The sequence below is a fragment of the Acomys minous genome (assembly GCF_964271855.1).
Source record: "Acomys minous genome assembly, chromosome: 6".
NCBI lineage: Eukaryota > Metazoa > Chordata > Mammalia > Rodentia > Muridae > Acomys > Acomys minous.
In genome coordinates, this window is record NC_140487.1 from 73,519,769 (window position 1) to 73,539,764 (window position 19,996).

General features: G+C 42.5%; 1 protein-coding gene across 1 annotated transcript in view; it reads right to left on the reverse strand.

Moving 5' to 3' along the window:
- EXOC4 (exocyst complex component 4) overlaps nt 1-19,996 on the reverse strand; it is a 739,217-nt gene that overhangs the window by 220,258 nt on the left and 498,963 nt on the right. Inside the window, exon 11 of the mRNA XM_084787371.1 lies at nt 9,665-9,884. Within this exon, the coding sequence (XP_084643497.1) occupies nt 9,665-9,884 (220 nt within the window). The remainder of the gene's footprint in view (nt 1-9,664; nt 9,885-19,996) is intronic.

Genomic DNA, 19,996 nt, shown 5'->3' on the forward strand with positions numbered 1-19,996 from the left:
CTTCTCCATGGAACTTCAGAATGTGACCTAACTTAGAAGAAGGCTCCTGACAGATGAAATTAAAGCTTGGGATAAAAACATACAAGATTAGTATGGGCTGTAAACCTACTGAAAGTGTCCTTATGGGAGCCACACAAATGACAAACAGAGGCATGGAAAAGCCTATGTTAAGGAGGCAGAGACTAGAGTTATGCTTCTAGAGCAAGGGCAGCAGTATCCTCCAGAAAGAGTCACCTCTAGAGCAGTGGAAGAGTTGCGGCTTTGGCCTCTAGAACAGTGACAGAGTAAACTGAAGATTTACAATAAGTACAGTGGCCAGGGGCCTGGGGACAGCTTGCAGGAGTCACTTCGCTCATTAGGGTTCTAGAGATTGAACTCTGGCTATCAGGCCTGGGAGCAAACACCCTTACCTACCAAGCCATTTTGCTAGCCCCACAGAATTGATTTCTTTTGTTTTAAATCACTGACACTGTGTTAGCTTGCTTTGGCACCCCTAAGAAACAAACCCACTGGCTCTGATAGCCATGGACAGCACACGCTGTCAGTGATTTCCTCTAACCAGCAGAGGGGCTCCCGGAACAGGTAAACGGTGGAGCTACAGCAGCTGTTCTTGCGTGCTAACAGGCTATTGTATAAGGGAGATAGGACCCTAGCTTGGGTGGGTGGTAAGAGTGAATGCAAGTGGGTGGGGAGGAGAAAGCAGCACGAAAATCCAGATGGAGATGGCAGGATGTGGAAGAGCCAGGGACCGAGGTCAGAGAGCCATGGAAGTAGGGCAAAGGAGCAGGCAGGCACTGATTTAGCGCGTTCTATGCTGAGACTCAGTCGCATGTGGTTAAGGAAGGAGGTGGGGTACGCTCTACAGTCATTGACCTTAGCCATTATCAAGTTCCTAAGCCAAAACAGAATTTCTACATTGCTTGAAAAGAAATAGTTATAGAGAGGCTAAATCATTTGGTCACTGAAAAACAGCTCTCAAATGATATGGCTGAAATTCATTTGCATGTGATTTCAAAGCTTCTGTATAAAGCTTGGTTCTTAATATAAGGCTGAACACCCTGTTAAAGACTAGATTAATGCCTCTGCAATGACTTTAGGTTCTCCCTCTCAGGGAAATAACTGATTCTAAGCAGCAGCAATCTTCAGAGAAGTGGTACCAATTCTGGCTAAATGCTGAGATCATGCAGGCATCTTTCAGGGAGTCCCTCACTCCTAGCCAACTGATGGAGTGTGGGCAGTGGTGCTTTTAGGAAGCTTCCTGGGTGACATTAATGGGTCACGTTCCTGAGAATCACTTCTCGAGGCTGGCAGGTGGGCGTGGGCAGTGTGGCTGGCTGAGGAGGAGGTGAGAGTTTGCTGTTTGCAGGCAGACTGTAGCTATTTCACTTCTCAGAAGTGACTCTGGCAAACGCTGGGGCACTGAGGAACATGTAATATGCTTTTAACGTTTCAAGACAGTGTATGCTGTTACTCACACAGCTTATGTTTGCTCCATCAGTGACAGAGAATCTGAGCCTGAGGCTGAGCACGAGTAGCTGCCTCTGTCTCATATTGTCCTTCCTGAGCCAGAAAACGTGGGCTCCTATCTTGGGAAAGCACTCTGCAAAATTCTGAAATGTGCTAGACTAGGAAACAGCTCCCGCCACTGTGGCAAATATTGTTTTTTTTTTTTTTTTCAATGTCTGGACCAGCAAGAAACAATGTAGACTATTTCCTTACTGAGACTACAGTTGCTCATCACAGAGCTAAGCACACATAGCTTTAGGTCCTGGAACTCCTCACCTTCAAGCTGGGCCTGATGGCACTACAAGAGTGCTTCTTCCATTTCAGATTACATTGAAATCATGTGCAGGGCTATTTCAACAAAGGCATGAAGCTCAGGAATCTAATTCTCACAAGTTCCCTGGTGATGGCAACACTCCAGGCTATGGGTCATATTTTGAGATGCACTAGTCTAGGGCATTGCTTTAAACACAAATACACACAGTCATGCCAGATGGTGACACCATACTAGTGCAGGCTTAGCCAGAGGTCTGATGCTCTTGTCTAGAGATAGCTCTCCAGCTAGCAATACTGAAGAAACTTTATACGGACCACTGATCAGATGGCTGCCCATCCAGCAGGTTCATAGGCAAGGAATAAAAAACACAAAATACTGGTACTATCAGTTAAAACAGACAAGCATAGAAACATCAAAGAATATGTCGATTACCAAACAACAGTATATAAGAGAATCAAAATTAAACCAGAGTTTAATCTCTTTCCTCATGTCTACATACTGAACATCTCTGGACCACTTCAACGTTCACCTCAAATGAATGAGCTCCTAAGTCCATGTCCAGAACGCCAAGCATGAAGCTTCAAAACCATAATTCATAACAGGGCTTAGGGCATCCTCAGAGACCTCCTTAGTTTAACTTGATTCAACAAGCTTAGAGTTGCAAGAGTTGAGGCCATTTTTGCAGAAAAAAATAGTGGCAACTTCTCAGAAGGCTGGACAGTCAAACTGAGCCTGCCCTTGCCTTGGACTATCAGAGGTAAAAGAACTGTAACACCTTAGTTTAGCAATGCGTAGGTTTTGAAATCTAAGATCAGGGATTCTGTACCATGAAGGGAAAAAGTAGCCACATAAGTCCTTGTAGTGAGGAAAGCATCATTTGCACACACTCATTCACTCATCCACGTATGAAATGCTGAGTACTGGGCCAGCAGATGACTTGGGTTTGAACTTGAGAACTCACATGGTGGGAGGGGGAACCAACTTTGGCAAGCTGTCCTCTGACCTCCACACATGCACCATGGCCCACGAGTGTGCAGACACTCACACAAATGACTAAAAATGTAAGAATACTTGTAAATATTATTAAATATTCTAGTTATTCTAGGTCTATTCTGGACCTAGAGATTCGGGAGAGAACCAATGGTAACAAGCATCCAAGCTCTCTGTCTGTTGCAAATGCTTTATGGCTGAGGCAGATGTTCTTTTCCTTCGCTCTCTGGGAGGCAGTACCAGACAGTAACAACCTGGAGCAATGCTTCTCTAACGACGACGACAGCCCAGCATCCCACAATCTGTTGTGAATGTATACTTTCATGAATACAATAAAAGTGAGTTACTAGAGAAAGAAATTCAAAACCCAGAAATACAGAAGATGCAAGTCCCAATTTAGTAAATTCACAGACTGTCAAAGTGTTAAGCTGTCTAGATGTCCACTCTCAGATCTGTGTCTGGGGGCACAGAGGTAGCTGGGTAGCTTGCAGACAACCATAATCTTCAGGCTATGGTCTGCAAACTGTTGTGGAATACAGGGCTCAGGACTAGACTTCCTGGCTGTGAACTTGTCTTCCCTTTGCTAGCCAGAAGACTCAGGGTAGGTATTTTAGTTTCACTGTTTTCAGTTTCTTTAGCAGGAGACTATCAAAGAAGATCCTGTCATACAATCAAAGCAATATAAGCCAGTACACATGAAGCACCTGCTAGAGCGCCTGGCTCCTAGGCACTGCTAACATGCTGTTATCATTACTGATACTACCTCGGTCATTACTTCTCCTTCTGCTGTGCTATGTCATTTGAGTGTCACCTCTCACACAGCACTTCACCCATAAAGTGGAGCTTGTTCTTTTCCTTCCTACTAACTCCTTTTCTTCACTCCATGGAATCTACCACAGAAAGCAGAGTCACCAGTGCAAGTACATGCCAACACCCCAGACCTGTCTCCTCATGACACGATGCTTGGGCTGCTTAGATGCCATGGTGGAAGGGCAAAGACACACCTGTGGATCTCCTCACAGAGTACCATGCATTTCACCTGCCCATCAGCAACTGGATGAAAGCAGCACTGAGACAGCTGTCCCTCCTTGTCCCTGGAAAACCCAACTGTGTAGATGACAAAGGACCCAGGTGCTGCCTCAGGGGAGCACATGCTCTGTTCTTATCTATGACCCGAGGAGGGACCATGCCATGCTTCCTGTAACTGAGCACTGTCCCCACCTGCGTCTCTCACATATTGCTCCCTTGCTAATATGTCTTATGTTCTCAGTTAATATGTTTAAGCCCTACTTACTGTGTTTTCTCAGATTAGCCACCTACAATAAGCTGAAAATAAAAATATCAAGTAGACATGGTGCTATCTTTAAAAAACAGAAAGTTTAGCTGAGAAATCATATTAAAAGATAATTTATAATTGTTATGAAGAAAGAGAAATTTTCAGGATAGAAAACTCCTATCTCGGAGAACAGCAGACGGGCTTAATAACCATACCCTTTAGCACTTTGCATCTTCAAAACCACACAATTCTGATGTACGCAGAAGGTAAGGCTAGGGCCATAGAACAAAGCAGGTATTTTAGCTGTGAGCAGACTTGGAAGCTATAATAGCTGGAATGCCTTTGGTCTTAAGATTTACTCACTTATGTGTAATTATGTCTTGACGAGGTGGAAAAGAGAACAGGTTCAGTGGAGTTCATACCTGTATCAGGCTGCAGTAATTGATTTAAAGGACAAAGGACACAGCTACTAATAAAAAATGGTGAGTGGCATGTTTGAGAGTGATCTGACAGGTGCGTCATGGACTTCCTAGAAGTAACATTATGCTGGCAGTGTGCCTCGCCCAATATGGGCCAGATATGGCCATGGAGTTATGGGTTTCAACGTGTGCTTGTGACTTAGGCTCGGTGATCATGTTTAATAAGATGAGTCTTTAGTTCACAGATTGACTTGTAGCATAGTGTGCTCGCTCCCATCCTGTCCTTAAACTCTACATGATAAAGCTGCTCTTTTTTATTACATAGCGTGGCATTTCAGGATAACAGACACTGGGTGAGTTCCTGATAGAAAAGAGACTCATGGTCAGACAAAACCATAAAGCTTAACGAGCTTCTGTCACTGTTTCTCATTTTTCCCCATTTTGACTATGTTCATCTAGCGACCCATCTATCCATGTGTGCAGTTGGTAACATATGTGAGTACTTCCGCTGCCAATATGTGCTAGGCTCTTGGAAACTTCCCTCCTAGTAGGAAATGGTAGAAGACAAGTTCGCAAAAGTGGGATCTGTGATAACTTCCAAGTTATCTGTGGTAACCTTTAAGATATCTGGGATAAATGTTAAGAAAGAACTCCTACCCCCTGTGCCTGCAGCACTCTAGAAAGCAGCCCCAAGGGCATGAGAATGGGTGAGCTGGCCCCGCCCCTCATCTGGGCAGTGGTAAAGTTGGCCCCGCCCCTCTCCTGGCCAGTAGGAGAGATGGCCTTAAGGGAATGAGAGTGGGTGGGGTGGTGCTGCGCCTTGCTTGGGCAGCACGGTAGAGCTGGCCTGGGTGGCATAGGTGTGAGCACTGGAGAGCTGGCCCAGCCCCGAGCTGGGGCAGTGTTAGAGATATGGCCCAGGTGGGATATGGTGTGCGTGGGAAAGATTAAGCTTTGTCACAGGTGGAAGCAATCTTGGCTGGCTTTTCCCTTGGGGCCACCATGAATACCTTGTGACAGACTGTTTGGAGCCTTCCTGGGCTTGGAATTCAGGAAGCCGACCTGGGAACCCCACCGTGGCTATTGTTTTCCTAATTGACCCTCGAAGGTTGAAGGAGACCGCCCTTTCCTGTGACTGGGAAGGTGGGGGGAAGACAAAACAACAGGTTGAGGCAAGGAGAGAGCAACCAGATTGGACCAGCACGCAGGCCAGAGAGACACCTAAGGACCCATCCCGTGGAACGGATACTGGAAGGTTCACTCTTCTGTCCCTTTAACCTTTTTTTCCTTCTTGTGTATGCTAGTTGGGTTGTATAATAAAGTTTAATTGTTGATAAACAGAGCCAACAGGTGTGAGCACTGGAGAGCTGGCCCAGCCCTGAGCTGGGGCAGTGTTAGAGATATGGCCCTGGTGGCATAGGTGCAGGAGCACTGACCAATGTTATGATTTCTAGAGAACGTGTCCAGGCACTTGCTGGTTGCCACAAGCAGGAGAGCTGGTCCCACCTCTCTCCTGGGCAAAGAGGGAGAACTTGGCCATAGTGGCATGGAAGAAGGAGAGTTGGTGAGACAAACAATACAGCCATTATCCAGGCCCAGATCTAGGGCTCTGAGTTGGCCCACCCCAACATTTACTCCACCTATGAATTGCTGGAGCACATGAAGGGGCTGGTCCTACAGACCCAACGTGGTAGCATCTCCTTGACACCGGACAACAACAGGCCATCTGAGAGGAGCCCTGGTGAGGATCTAGTGTTGATAGTGTAGCAGAAGCCAGAGGCCCTGGACCACACCAATACCTTATCACAGTGAACATTTACAAGTAAAGCCGTTTTGCTAAAAGGCTATACTATGCGACACACCCCAGCTTCCACACTGAGATTGTTCTCTTTTTTCTTGTTTTTCTTTTTCTTTTTCTTTTAGGGGGGGGTTTTGCAAGGGCAGAAGGCAGATGTGGAGGGACAGGGAGATGAGTGGGATTGGAATGCATTATGTGAAATTCACAAAGAATATATCAGAAGTTTAAAAAAAGGGAAGGAAAAATCCAGTGTTGGGCTTGGGAGTACAGCTCAGTGGTACACTGTTGGCCTTGCATATGCAAAGTCCGGAGTTCAGTTTGAGGTAGAAACAAACAAGCAAGCAAGCAAACAGCAAATACTGAAGTAATGGTCAAAGGAAAAGTTTTGGGTATTATTATTGTTGTTGTTTTTGGTATTATTGTTGTTGTTGTTTTTGGTATTATTGTTGTTGTTGTTGTTGTTGTTGTTGTTATTATTATTATTATTATTATTATTATTATTATTATTATTATTATTACTTTCTTGATCCTGATATAAAGTGCTCCATTCAGGTAATTCAAATAAAGACAGATTAATGAAGAGCTAACTTATAGAAGTATGGACAGTGTTGACAGAAGGAACTAGGGATGTTGAGGAAACAGAGACTAGTAATAGCAGAAAGCTGAAGTCAAGGAGTGAGGAGAAGAAACTGTTGTTAGGGCCCAGAGAGCGCTAGAGCTACAGCTACTGAGGAAGCTTCATCATCCAAAAGAGGGGAAGGAAAAATCCAGCCTTTCTTCTCTAACCTCCTGGCTCCTGCTGGTAATCGCTCCCAGTAGAGCCCACTTGGCAAAATGGCCTTAGTGGCCATCCTTAGTCCATAGGAGTTGGCCTCAGCATTGAAAATACATGGGGAAGGAGAAGGGAAGAACGGGAAAAATCAGGACAAGGGACTTGGATAGGTAGCACTTTGAAATAACGTCCAGTTGACAGGAGACTTTCATTAAAATACAGGTCTCATCAGAGGAACAGCAATCCAGAAGGGAGAGTGAACACTGAACACACAGCTGTGGCACCCATCACTGCACTCCTCACTGCATGTCTAACACAGCATGAACACACAGCCGTGGCACCCCATCACTGCACTCCTCACTGCATGTCTAACACAGCATGAACACACAGCTGTGGCACCCCATCACTGCACTCCTCACTGCATGTCTAACACAGCATGAACACACAGCTGTGGCACCCCATCACTGTACTCCTCACTGCATGTCTACACAGCAAGAACACACAGCTGCGGCAGCCCGTCACTGCACTCCTCACTGCATGTCTAACACAGCATGAACACACAGCTGTGGCACCCCATCACTGTACTCCTCACTGCATGTTTACACAGCGTGAACACACAGCTGTGGCACCTCGTCACTGCACTCCTCACTGCATGTCTAACACAGCATGAACACACAGCTGTGGCACCTCGTCACTGCACTCCTCACTGCATGTCTAACACAGCATGAACACACAGCTGTGGCACCCATCACTGCACTCCTCACTGCATGTCTAACACAGCATGAACACACAGCCGCGGCACCCCATCACTGCACTCCTCACTGCATGTCTAACACAGCATGAACACACAGCTGCGGCACCCCATCACTGCACTCCTCACTGCATGTCTACACAGCAGGAACACACAGCTGTGGCACCCCATCACTGCACTCCTCACTGCATGTCTAACACAGCATGAACACACAGCTGCGGCAGCCCGTCACTGCACTCCTCACTGCATGTCTAACACAGCATGAACACACAGCTGTGGCACCTCGTCACTGCACTCCTCACTGCATGTCTAACACAGCATGAACACACAGCTGTGGCACCTCGTCACTGCACTCCTCACTGCATGTCTAACACAGCATGAACACACAGCTGCGGCAGCCCGTCACTGCACTCCTCACTGCATGTCTAACACAGCATGAACACACAGCTGCGGCACCTCGTCACTGCACTCCTCACTGCATGTTTACACAGCATGAACACACAGCTGTGGCACCCCATCACTGCACTCCTCACTGCATGTCTAACACAGCATGAACACACAGCTGCGGCACCTCGTCACTGCACTCCTCACTGCATGTCTAACACAGCAGACAGTACACATGAACAACTTTTCCTCATGATGCTTCCAGTTCATCTTTCTGATATCACAGAGTTTGCTCACAGACACCCCCCTGAGAAAGTTCTAGCATGTCTCTTAATTCTAATGCACACTTTCCTTAGTCAGGTAGCACAGGCAATGAGACTACTGAAGCAAGTATTACCTCTCCATGTGGAAGAATTCAAGCCTTTTACACCCTGAGTCCCTCATACTGTGTGACTTATGGAACAATGTGTTGTGTTCACTGTTCTTTTCCTGAGACAACAACACAACAGGCTGGTGTCAAAGTCACATAGAGTCACCTGCCTCTGGTGTGAATCTACCACAACTGAAGGTGTGAGCTGCCACACGTACTTGCTGTTCTTTTTGAATCAAAACTAATGTAATTGTCAAAGTATATACCTGTAACTCAAACTCATGATTTTTTTCCTTTCCTATTTATTATCTCATCATAAGCAAAAATCTACAGCATAGGCCTATGAAATGAAAGTATCTACTGTCATACAATTTCCATTGCCCAGAAACCATATATTCAAGTAAAACATTTGACAATAACAAGATCGTTACTTGAATTAAATAATCTGACTTTTAACACCAGTTTACTGGTCTAAATTCTCTGAGCTAGTCTACTTATTTATACTAACTACCTAAGAAATGGCTCAGAGAACGGACTTCCTGCTGGTAACTGAGGTTACATAAGATACCTAATTTCCTTCCTGCTAATCCTTCCTACTCTGGGATGCATTCACCAGTGGAAAAACAATTCTTTCAAGGACAAACTCTAGACAAACAGTAAAGAGTTGCCTGAATGACGAGACTCACCATCTCCCACAGTCAAACTTTTTTTTATTCCCTTCACGATCTTCGGAATTTCCATTATCCAAACTATATCAGACCTAAATTTCCCTAGTGTCTATTTAATTTATTTCTTTTTGTTTTGTCCCTGTTGAATATGAAACCAGATGGTAATTCTTCTTCTTCTTTCTAAAGTTATGACTCTTGCCAAGTCATAAATGGTGATTAAAAACAGTACTTTAGGGGCTTGGAGAGATAGTTCACTGATTAAGTTCACTGGCTGGTCTTCGGGAGGACCTCTGTTTGATGCTCAACACCCATATCATATGGCTTGCATTTGTTTTAAGAGATCCAACACCCTCTCCTGGCTTCTGCAGGCACCAGGCACACAAGTGATACACAGATGTGCACATCTGCAAAATACACTTTAAAACGTTAGGAAAGGATTTTGGTAGTCCTTATTACCTGTAGAAGAGGCCTCTGCACCCCCAGAACCTTCATGGTGTCGGCATTAGCAAGGATCTTCAAAGGGTCAGATGTTTTGGTGACTCCTTCAATCTCCTTGTTGATCTCAGCCAAGACCTGATTAAGGAAGATGTTTTTGATATAAATGGTGAGGAACTCTCGAAGAGAGCACTGTTTGGCAGGGCCAAGTCCAAGGGCATGTTCAATCTCCTGAATAAATCTGGAAGACAAACAGGGTAAAAAAAGGTGGTTAAATAGATCAGTAAAACATAAATATGACACCACACACATCAGTATCTGTGGGTTCAGGCTGTTTCCATGGAGACAGCAAGGTCATCATTTCATCTCAATACAAGTCTTACATTTTTAAAGGATAAGTTATTTCACCAATTAAATGAAGTCGAATGGAACAGAAAAGCATGGCTTCTTCTGTGTGGGGTATAACAAGATACTTTAGTTAATTCTCAAAAGAAACAAGACTACAGGAGTCAAAGGAAAAGTGTGATAAACAGAAAACAAAATTATAGGACAAATTAAAGAATGTCCCCACAAGTACCACACGCTTCTCATTGGAATTGCTCATATCTAGTGTGGGGGCGTGAGAGTATCTTTCATTTACAATGATTCTGAGTGTGCTGGCTAAGAAAAGGGAAGAATAGGGATGGAAGACAAAGGAGAGTTTCACCTTTATTTTCAATGTTTTATTTCCCTTATTCAAGCATTTAGAGTATATGTGCCAGAATGTTAACAGCTGTCCTAACTCACAGATGAATATATATTACTGTTTGCACTTTTCTATAGCAGCAGCCTTGCTTTCAATGGTTTAATACATACAAATTTAATTTACTATAGTTCAGTTAAATAACATCAGCCCCCAACCACACAGCTTACATCTTAGAGAATCACAGTACAGATAGCACCATGCATTCGGTGTAACCACATAAAGCCAAACTATGATGCTGCCCCTTCAGAAGCAGAGTATGAACAACTGCTGTGCGCTGCGGTCATGGAACAACCACTTCTTTCCAGTCTATTGCAAATGGTTATTGTTCGCCATCTATTCAGTTCTTGTACAGACGATGTGGTTGTTTTCTCCTTGTCACCAAGTGAAAAGGCCATGTGGCATTTTATAAAAAGCAGACAGCCCAAATAGTTGGCTAATACAGATAAAATACAGGAACAAAACCACACGAGATGATACCGGAAGTGGAATAGAACAGAATATAAATCATGTTATAGAAGAAACACATGACCATGACAGTTTTGACACTGCCATTTCAGAAACACACGCAGCCAAAACAAAACTTCTCAGTATAAACTCAGAAATTGGTTGTGATAGGAGGGAGGGCAAGGATAAAGAGTGATGGGTCATCATAGCAAGTCATGCTGGGAACTCCTGGAGATGTTTTATAGCTATGGGAAAAATAAAGATAAACTGCTCACAATTGACTAAAGTGTAGAAGCACAAAAGTTTGCCAAGCACAGAAAAGATACACATGAGGATCCACAAAGTACTCGGTATGAGGCCAGAAGCACCATTCAAGTACAGTTTGATATTTTTAAATCACTTTATTCGTATTCCCAAGGTTCCAGTTACTAAATACATTTTAGACTGTAGTTTCCTTGCTTTTCATTTCTACATATGTTTAAAACTGGCAGTAAGAGCTTTTAATGTTTTGACAGAACTCTCTAGAAGACACAAACTAATTAAGAATAGCTTGCATTGTTTTCCTACATGGTCATTTTTACAGTTCCACAATGTTATGCAAAGCAAGGGCTGCTTGTAATGTTTGCTAAGAAGAGAGGGGAAGAAGAGTCAAGACAAAAGAAGAAGAAATAGCTGGAAAAGCACATTTTTAACTTGCATCACAAATGCTGTCTAGAAACAATATGAAAAACCCAAAGTCCTTAGTAGAAAAGTGGTCAGAGCCAGGACTAATCTAGAGTAAAAAAAAAAAAAAAAAAAAAAAAAAAAAAAAAAAATGCAATGTTCAGTAAACATAGGGAAAAAAAAATCTCAAGTTCATCATAAGATAAAGGCAAAATAAAGTACCTTGGCATTCCGATCTCTGAACCTATGTGACTGGCCAAATTCCAAAGGTTTGAGAGCAGAGTGTGTGAGTGTGAGTGTGGGGAAGGAGACAGACTAACACGAGGAAAGGCAGCGCAGTGTGTAGAAAGCAGGTTGTAGTGTTATCGAAAACTACACATGGATTTCCTTTTCACCCAGAAACACCACTTTTGGGAAATATTCCCAAAAGCTAAGGACAGGAAATAACCTTAAAGTTGATCAATTAGGTAAAATGAAGGAACTGTGGCGCACCACACACTGGAATGTTGTGTACCACTCTCTGCCCTCCAAATGAGCAAGTTTTGGATACACAGATATGAAAAGTTCCCAGCTCACAAGGGTAAGTTAAAGGAAGTGACAACGTGTACTTGGTAGTATGTAAGAACTATTTATTCCCATTGCATACTTGAGCACGGAGTCTCACAAAATCCCAACACACACCTGGAGGAGATGGGATGGAGCTGAAGTTTAGGAGTAGGAATGAGAATTTTCAACGGTTACTTTAAAAAACCTTTTTTTGATTCTTCCCCCTGGTGGGATGCCTTACCAGGCTACAGAGGAAGAGGTAGTCCTGATGAGACTTGGTAGGGGAGAAGAGTTCTCCCCCCTCCTTCCCCTTCTCTCTCTCTCTCTCTCTCTCTCTCTCTCTCTCTCTGGACTAGGGGAGGAAATAGGAGGGAAGAGGGAGGGAAGGTTGGATCTGGAGGAGAGGAGGGATGGGGATGAGGGTGGGGCTACAATTGAGGTGTAAAGTGAATACATTAAAAATAACTTAAAAATGTTTATTACAAACTGAAGGATTAGCTACCTAGATTAAAATTAAATTAGAAAATTTAAAAATTTCCTACATATATCACAGACTAAACTTTGAAAATTAGTTTCTAATTAGACCACATTTAAATTTTAATTGTTTAAGTTTTGTTGCTTAACCTATAATTTACTCAATAAATGAGCATACTAAAGATGATCCTAAATATTACGCTACTCCATTGATTGTGCTCCACCCTCCCAGCTCTCTTTCTCTACCCACCCATGTGTATATGTGTGTGCACGCTATAATGCTAGGAAGTAAATAATGGAAATAGTGACCCAAAGAATTCAGGGGAAAAATGAGAAATTGAAAAAAAGTAACAGTAAGACGTCTTATCTGATTTCAACAGAGAAAAGAAAGAGAAGATCTTGTGAATTTTAAAAGAGACGGTGAGTGGAAAAAGCAGGTAAAGTGAAAGATAAAAATACTTAGCTATAGCTATAATTTTAAGACCTCACAATTCCGTATTGTCTCTCTGACTTCTTCTGACTCCGTGGGACTTGTATAAGAACGCCGCCCCCCCCCCCCCCACCAACCAGGGCATTCTGGTCCTCTCTGGCAGCCTCCAAAGGAAACTGTTGTTGCTCATCTGCAAAGGAGCAGATGAGAAAAGCTCCTTTTATCAGAATCCCATTCATTTTCTCTGGAGGGACTAGAAAAATGTTTCTTGCATTTTCTTTTCAAAATCTTATTAACTGTACAAACAATCTTTTTACTAGGCGGCCTGTTCTCAGAAATCTTAAATTATCCACGTTTTCTTTCTCTTGTAATGCACTTGCCCTTGGTGTCCCTAAACCATGAGATGGCTTCAAGCAGCTCTGGCACGGGCCCCCATCACTTTCAGGGAGCCATCACTCTTGAGTACAACAACTCCTTCCCTACAGCACACACATCAGGCGGATGCTGCCATTCTTAACTCAGGGGAACCCACTCAACATGTCTCCAATCTGCTCTCAGAGCTTTAGGGCAGAAAGCATGAAACATGGGAGAATGAAAGAAAAATTAACACTACTTCAGACCCTTCTTTAGTCAGAAAATGGGAGGAACGGTAGCTACCAGGGTTGGGAGTGGCAGTGGGGACATTTTCATCAGAGAATACCACGTTCAGTCAGACATGAGAAATAAACTCAGGAGATCTACCATACAAGCTGGAGAACAAAGTTAATACTTGGTATACAATAAAGCACACAATAAGATATTAAGTATTTTTTAACACAAAATAAACATGTGAAGGGTAATAGCATGGGTTTAGTTTCGGTTGGCCACTCTATATCATGTTATATACCTTAACATTCATACATTTAAAAAATTAAAAATATGCAAAGACACGGGCAAGCTATGCTTGTTTTGGCAAGACTGACATGGAGAGGCACTGCTTCTACATGTGGTGAGTGCTGGCTAAGTGTGGCAGCTGCTCTAACAGTAATGTTCCTGCTGTGCAAGTGTGAGTGAGCACGGAGATTCTCTAGCAGGACACACAACTAATTACATCAAGATTCTGAATGTGTCAGAAACAAACAAACAAACAAGTACAGGGATGCCCGAAAGCCTCCATGTAGCCGGAAGTGTGAAATGCTCCCTATGTGCCTACATGGACACAGAGTAGACTCTTGAGAGAAGTATACTGAACAAGATACAGAAAAAGGAACATATCTTTTGATCTCAACCCACGGTTTTTGAAACTAGGACTCAATTTGCTTGACAAACAGTGTTCTCCCACCAAAAGTTTGGATTAGAGGTCCCCATGAACAATTAAAAATCAGAAGAAAGTTCATCTCTTATCCTGGCCACTCCAGTGTCAACTGATTCCTCTTTGTGAAAGGGCATTCAGTAAGTCAGTTCTCGCTCTGCCTTCCTTTTGGGCAATATGGCAGTTCACACAAGCTTCCTTTCCCCTCTCACAGAGAATCATAAACTCATATTGTCATGTTAATGAACACATTATTAAATCAAACATTAATCCAGGTTTTATTATAGATACCCCACAGTGAACATCTTCTTTCTACTGCTGGTGAGCTACTCCAACAAATACAAATATTTTTAAATTTTTTAAAGATTTATTTATTTATTTATTTATTTACCATGTATACAGTGCTCTGTCTGCACATACACCTGCAGGCCAGAAGAGGGCATCAGATCACATTATGGATGGTTGTGAGCCACCATGTGGTGTTTAGGAATTGAGCTCAGGACCTCTGGAGAAGCAGTCAGCACCCTTAACCTCTGAGCCATCTCTCTAGCCCCAAGTACAAATATTTTAAGTACCTTTTGATATTTTTTGTGGGCAAGTTTGTATTTTATTTTCTGTTCCCTTTGCCCCCAAATTCCCATAACACATTGCCTGTTTTGCTTGTTTGTTTTTCCTACGCATAATAATTTTTAAAATGGTCTGTTGAATGTGAGGCAAGAGGGAGAGAGAGGTATAGAGGAGAATCATCAAAAAGTCCAGACTTTGCAACAAGGCTCCTCCTTAGTTCTATGGGAGCAACAAAACACTGAGTATTGGATATTGTCAAAAAAATTCCAGGAGGAATGAAACCCCTTCACTTCAGAGTTAAGCCACAACAGATGGGACCCTGCAGAAGGGCTGTTAGCTAATCTCTGGATGTGCTGTCGCACTGGGGGTTGCCCAGACCTTCCAACGATGAGCAGGCAAACACAAGCAACAGGTGCATCTGTGCATGGGAAAGGAGACAGTGAGAATCAAAGGAAAGTATCTACATAATGCTGTGTGTGGAGTATCTAATTACAGGGTTTTGAAGACTGTTCTCCAAATAAGCCTCCTCAGCAGAGGGTGTAAAGCAGGGTAAACCGAAAAGCAAAGGATGAGCCAGATGACTAATTTTCACTGCAAGTTTAAAACATGAGTCTTATCCCCTAAGTCTAGTGTTGATAGTTGTCCATTTGTAAATATTAAACTGGATATTTTCATTTCATATTATTATTGAGGAAGACTTGAAAAGTCTCTGTATTCATAGTTTTTAACATATTTTTAAAATGAGCATTTCTTGTAGCAAGCTATTTGTTCTCTGGAATGTACAAATGAGCATTCACTACCTACATTTCAACCATCATTTTTGGAATTTTTTATCTTGATGTGGTTTCTATCCAGGGACTTTGTAAACTAACTAAATTTTTAATCAATCATCCCAAGCCCCTTGCTAAGCCTAGACTCCTTGTCACAAATTGTATTTTATTGAAAAGCATCATTGTTTTCATCTCAACCAAAGAACAGTGGCTGGTACCAGCTAGACATAGCATCAAACGCACAGCATCTGTACCTACTGCAGGCAGGCAATGAGAACAGCAAACTTTATCTCAATGAAAAATAGCTGCTTGACGTAGACTTTTATTAGGATAAGGTCTATTCAAAATCCCTACTGTGCTTCATTTGTATGGGAAAAAGAAATCAACCTAGAACCCAAATAGAGTCAAGGACTCTATTCCCAGACATGAGCTCGTCCTTGTACAAGGAGCTGAGAGCAGTTAGTTATACAACACAGCCACATGGGACTGTGGAATCTAATCCAACTAAGGCTGTGAGAAGTGCTGGAAACAATTTGGTCTGCACAAAACGGGCACACAGCACACACGGCCTCCTTAAGACATGTTTGTATGCACTTGATACTTCTCACGTTGACATTTAAGGCAAAGCAAAGTGCAAGACAACTTGGGCAAAGGAATGATGAAGGCTCAGCAGAACTGGTACGAGATACTGCCAACTTACTTGTATTATCTGAGTCAAAAAAGATCGTTTAGAAATGATTTACAAGGGACTCATTCAGAAACAGCAGCAACAGGCATATTTAAGGCCATAAATCAGTGGAACATGAAAACTGAAGAAAAATCCATAAAGGTTAATGCACACTGGAGCACATTTGCCTCTTAATTCCTGGGAGTGCGCCACTGGCACACTGGGGAGAGGCTCTCCCTCAATAGTCTGTAATTGCTCATGCTGAGGCTAACTATGAGCTGTGCCTTTTGTATATAAAGATTTTCTGGGGGGAAAAGGTACAAAATGAGCTCATCATCACAGAGACCAATCGTGTCCTCGGCTTGTGCCCCTAGCAGACAATTTGCTGAACTAATGAAATCAGAAGGGGGTTGGGTGCTCTTATTTGTGATGAGCGAGAGTCAAGCCTGAGACCTGAGGAGAAACGAGGCAACAATCATCAAGTAACGAGAGAAAAGACTGTTACCTATGAAATTTGGACTCTGCAGGCTTACAAACAAATTTAACTTTCAAAAGTCTTGCCATGAGTGTATTGCAAATGATCTGAGACTGTTTAAGTGCTCCCTCCAGACTGAAAAGCACTTTAGGAAAAATGAAGTAAGCCTCTTTAAAATGACAGCTGTTAAAACTTTTAAGCATATAATTTAGAAATTGAAGAGAGACTTAAACTTTAGCCCTTAAAATAAAACAATCTCTCTTTAACCCCTCAAGATGCAAATAAATAAGTCAATAATATGGGCTATTGAACCAAGCTCAAAGGCAAGATGGTAATCTCTCTATTCTGATAGGGTTGAATTTTGTTTTATTGCTTCAACATACTTTACTTAAGTTAAATACTTTCTTATGTTATTATATAAAAGATAAAGCTGTCAAAATTTTCCAGGAAGAATCTAGCAGAAGCAGCCAACCACATGGTCTGGAAATTTGAGTGCATCAGAGCTAATGCACTCTCTTCTGGTGCTGGAACTCAGTGGCCTTCACACACAGTAACACAAAACACAGGGGAACATGGCTAACATGGTACCTGTTGCTACATCAGTAGGAGCAGTATTAATAACTATTCGTAGGGCAGAGCTCTTACCATATCTGGCTCAAAGAGCTCTATAAGAACTCTTCAATATAAATGTCAAAGGCATCCTAGGAAGACTGAACTATTATTATTTTTTTAAAGATTTATTTATTTATTATTATGTATAGTGTTCTGCCTGTGTGTACACCTGTAGGCCAGAAGAGGGCATCAGATCATATTACAGATGGTTGTGAACCACACCATGTGGTTGCTGGGAATTGAACTCAGGACCTTTGGAAGAGCAGGCAGCACTCTTAACCACTGAGCCATCTCTCCAGCTGACTGAACTATTATTGTCTCTATTTTCACAGGATGGCATTGAGATACCACACACAGGTAGTGATGTGTGTAATCACTGTGCTTTGGGTCATAATGTCCTTAGGGAGATGTCCTGCAGAGAAGAACAGGAGGATGGCATCACACACTTAGGTACTTTCTCAAGATCAAACAAAGGGTAAGTGATAGGGCTAGAACTGGCCCTAGCCAGTGCGGCTCCAGAGACCACACTGGACTTAAGTCTCTTCTAACACACTCCTGTAATTCTCAGGCCCTCAGCCCTAGGGTCAGGATACCTGAGGTGGGCTATCTGTAGACACAGGTACACACTGAGGTCTAAAGTATGTGATAAGGAGTGGAGAGAAAAGATTATACGATTAAATATAGTGTCCCTGTAAGACTATTTTAATAAACCGAGAATAAATATTTATGTTAAAATACAGTAAATCTTATCTTCAGCTTAAACTGTTGGTCCCTGACCACCTGTTAGGTCCTTTCAGCTGGATCTCCTCCTGATAACTCATATTATGCCTCACCTAGAAGAACTCTTTACTGCTGAGTTCCCATTGCTTTTGAAGTTCTCTCCTGCGATCTCCATATTGATACCTTTATTAACACAATCACCCTGGGTCGAGCTTAAAAATCATCTATCACTTTCTCCTAGCCTTCCTATTTATGCAAGAAACTTTCTGTTCAGTGTTCACATATGTTTGTTTGCTCATCACTTTGTTTATTTGGGCAATATATGTGGAATGTGTACATTATGCTACCCGTGGCTCTAGGTGCTAAAGCAAGCACAGTGATAAGGCAGGCTCCCTGTGCCTCACTCACAGAGCATTTATCATGGATGGTACTAGCTCAACTAGTTCAAGGGTGGAGCTCAGGCAGACATCCCTGTTCCTCCATTACTAAGACTCATAACTTAATTCCGGTCCTTGTTAAATGAGATGATGCAGATAAACGGTAAGAAGTTGGTATAATCTCACTCATTTCCCTGGCTTCCCTGATACAATCTCCTAATTGATTTTTCTATTTTTCTGAACCTTGCTTCCTTCAGTTTGTCATCCTAATTTCACCAAAGGACAGAATATAAAGGCACTTACAAGTTTGTAACGTGTCCTGCTCTGCCTTGTCCCCAGGTCACTGCACAGGCCTGCCTGTTTACCTGAGCACTGGCCCTCGGCCATCTCATGACGCTGCACGCCCACAGCTAAAAGCTTCGGTGTCACTTCTCCATGCGCCTATGCTGACTGCCCTGTTCCTATGCTACCACACACCGCACTCCACCTACATCGCACTCTGGGTGAGGAGACCTCACCCTACTGGTCAGGTGACAGTCTAGATTTGCTGTAGGTAGTTTGGTACTTATAGGTAAGTATACCCACACAAGAGTAAGCCTGGTGCTTTTTCTCACGTCATCCACGCAGTATTATCAGTGTGTTCTAAATTTTCCAAGTTGTGACAGAGCAGCTAGACTGGAGGTTTACAAAATTGTCTTTCTTTTCTTTTCTTCTTTTTCTTTCTTTTTACTTCAGCCTTTGGTTAAGGAGTGATTCAAAATATGGACTGTCCCCTGGCCTCTAAGTTACTTGACCTCAGTGGTACAATACCTAATTCATTACTTTACAGTACTCCACATTTTTCTACCTGTTATCTTCTCTCTGGTAACACAATAAGCTCCTTCTGTGCAGTAACTGTATTTTATGTATCTCTGAATCATGCTGGAAACATAAATTAATTAAGCAGTGCACGGTTAATAAATATTCTAATAAATAATACTACTGAATTATTATTACAGCTTATTTAGTCTTAGTTATTAAAGGCTGTGACTTTTAAAAGTGGTCACTATGCTTGGGTTATTTTAATGTTTTCTTTTACAGATTACAATGGTTAGATAAACAAGGTGATAAGAGAATTGAGGTGGTGTAAGAAAGTAAAATAGATGACACATGCATTATGTTAAATGTATCAAATTGAGGCACTTAAAGACAAATTATCAGTATATTAAAATCGAGTCTTGCTCGCTCATGTGAAGCTCAGTGAATTTGGTCTGACCTAAGCACCACTCAGGTATCAGTAATAGAAATCAATATTGGAAATAATACTGGAAATTTATCATGTATTAAAAAAAGATGTGTGTGCCTGCTGCAACAAAGCTGTTGCACATATGAACTCATAGCTGTAGCTGAATGCACAAGACGTGCATAAGATCAAACCATCCAAAATTCCATCATGGATGGGGCACGAGTAAATGAAGTACTACCCTGAGTTCCTCAAGGAGCTGCCAGTAGTTGATAGGTGACGGTGGGGGAGAGGCAGCTTTCATCAAGGATGTGTCCCTGAAAGACTGCCCATCCCAGTGGCCCAGTGGC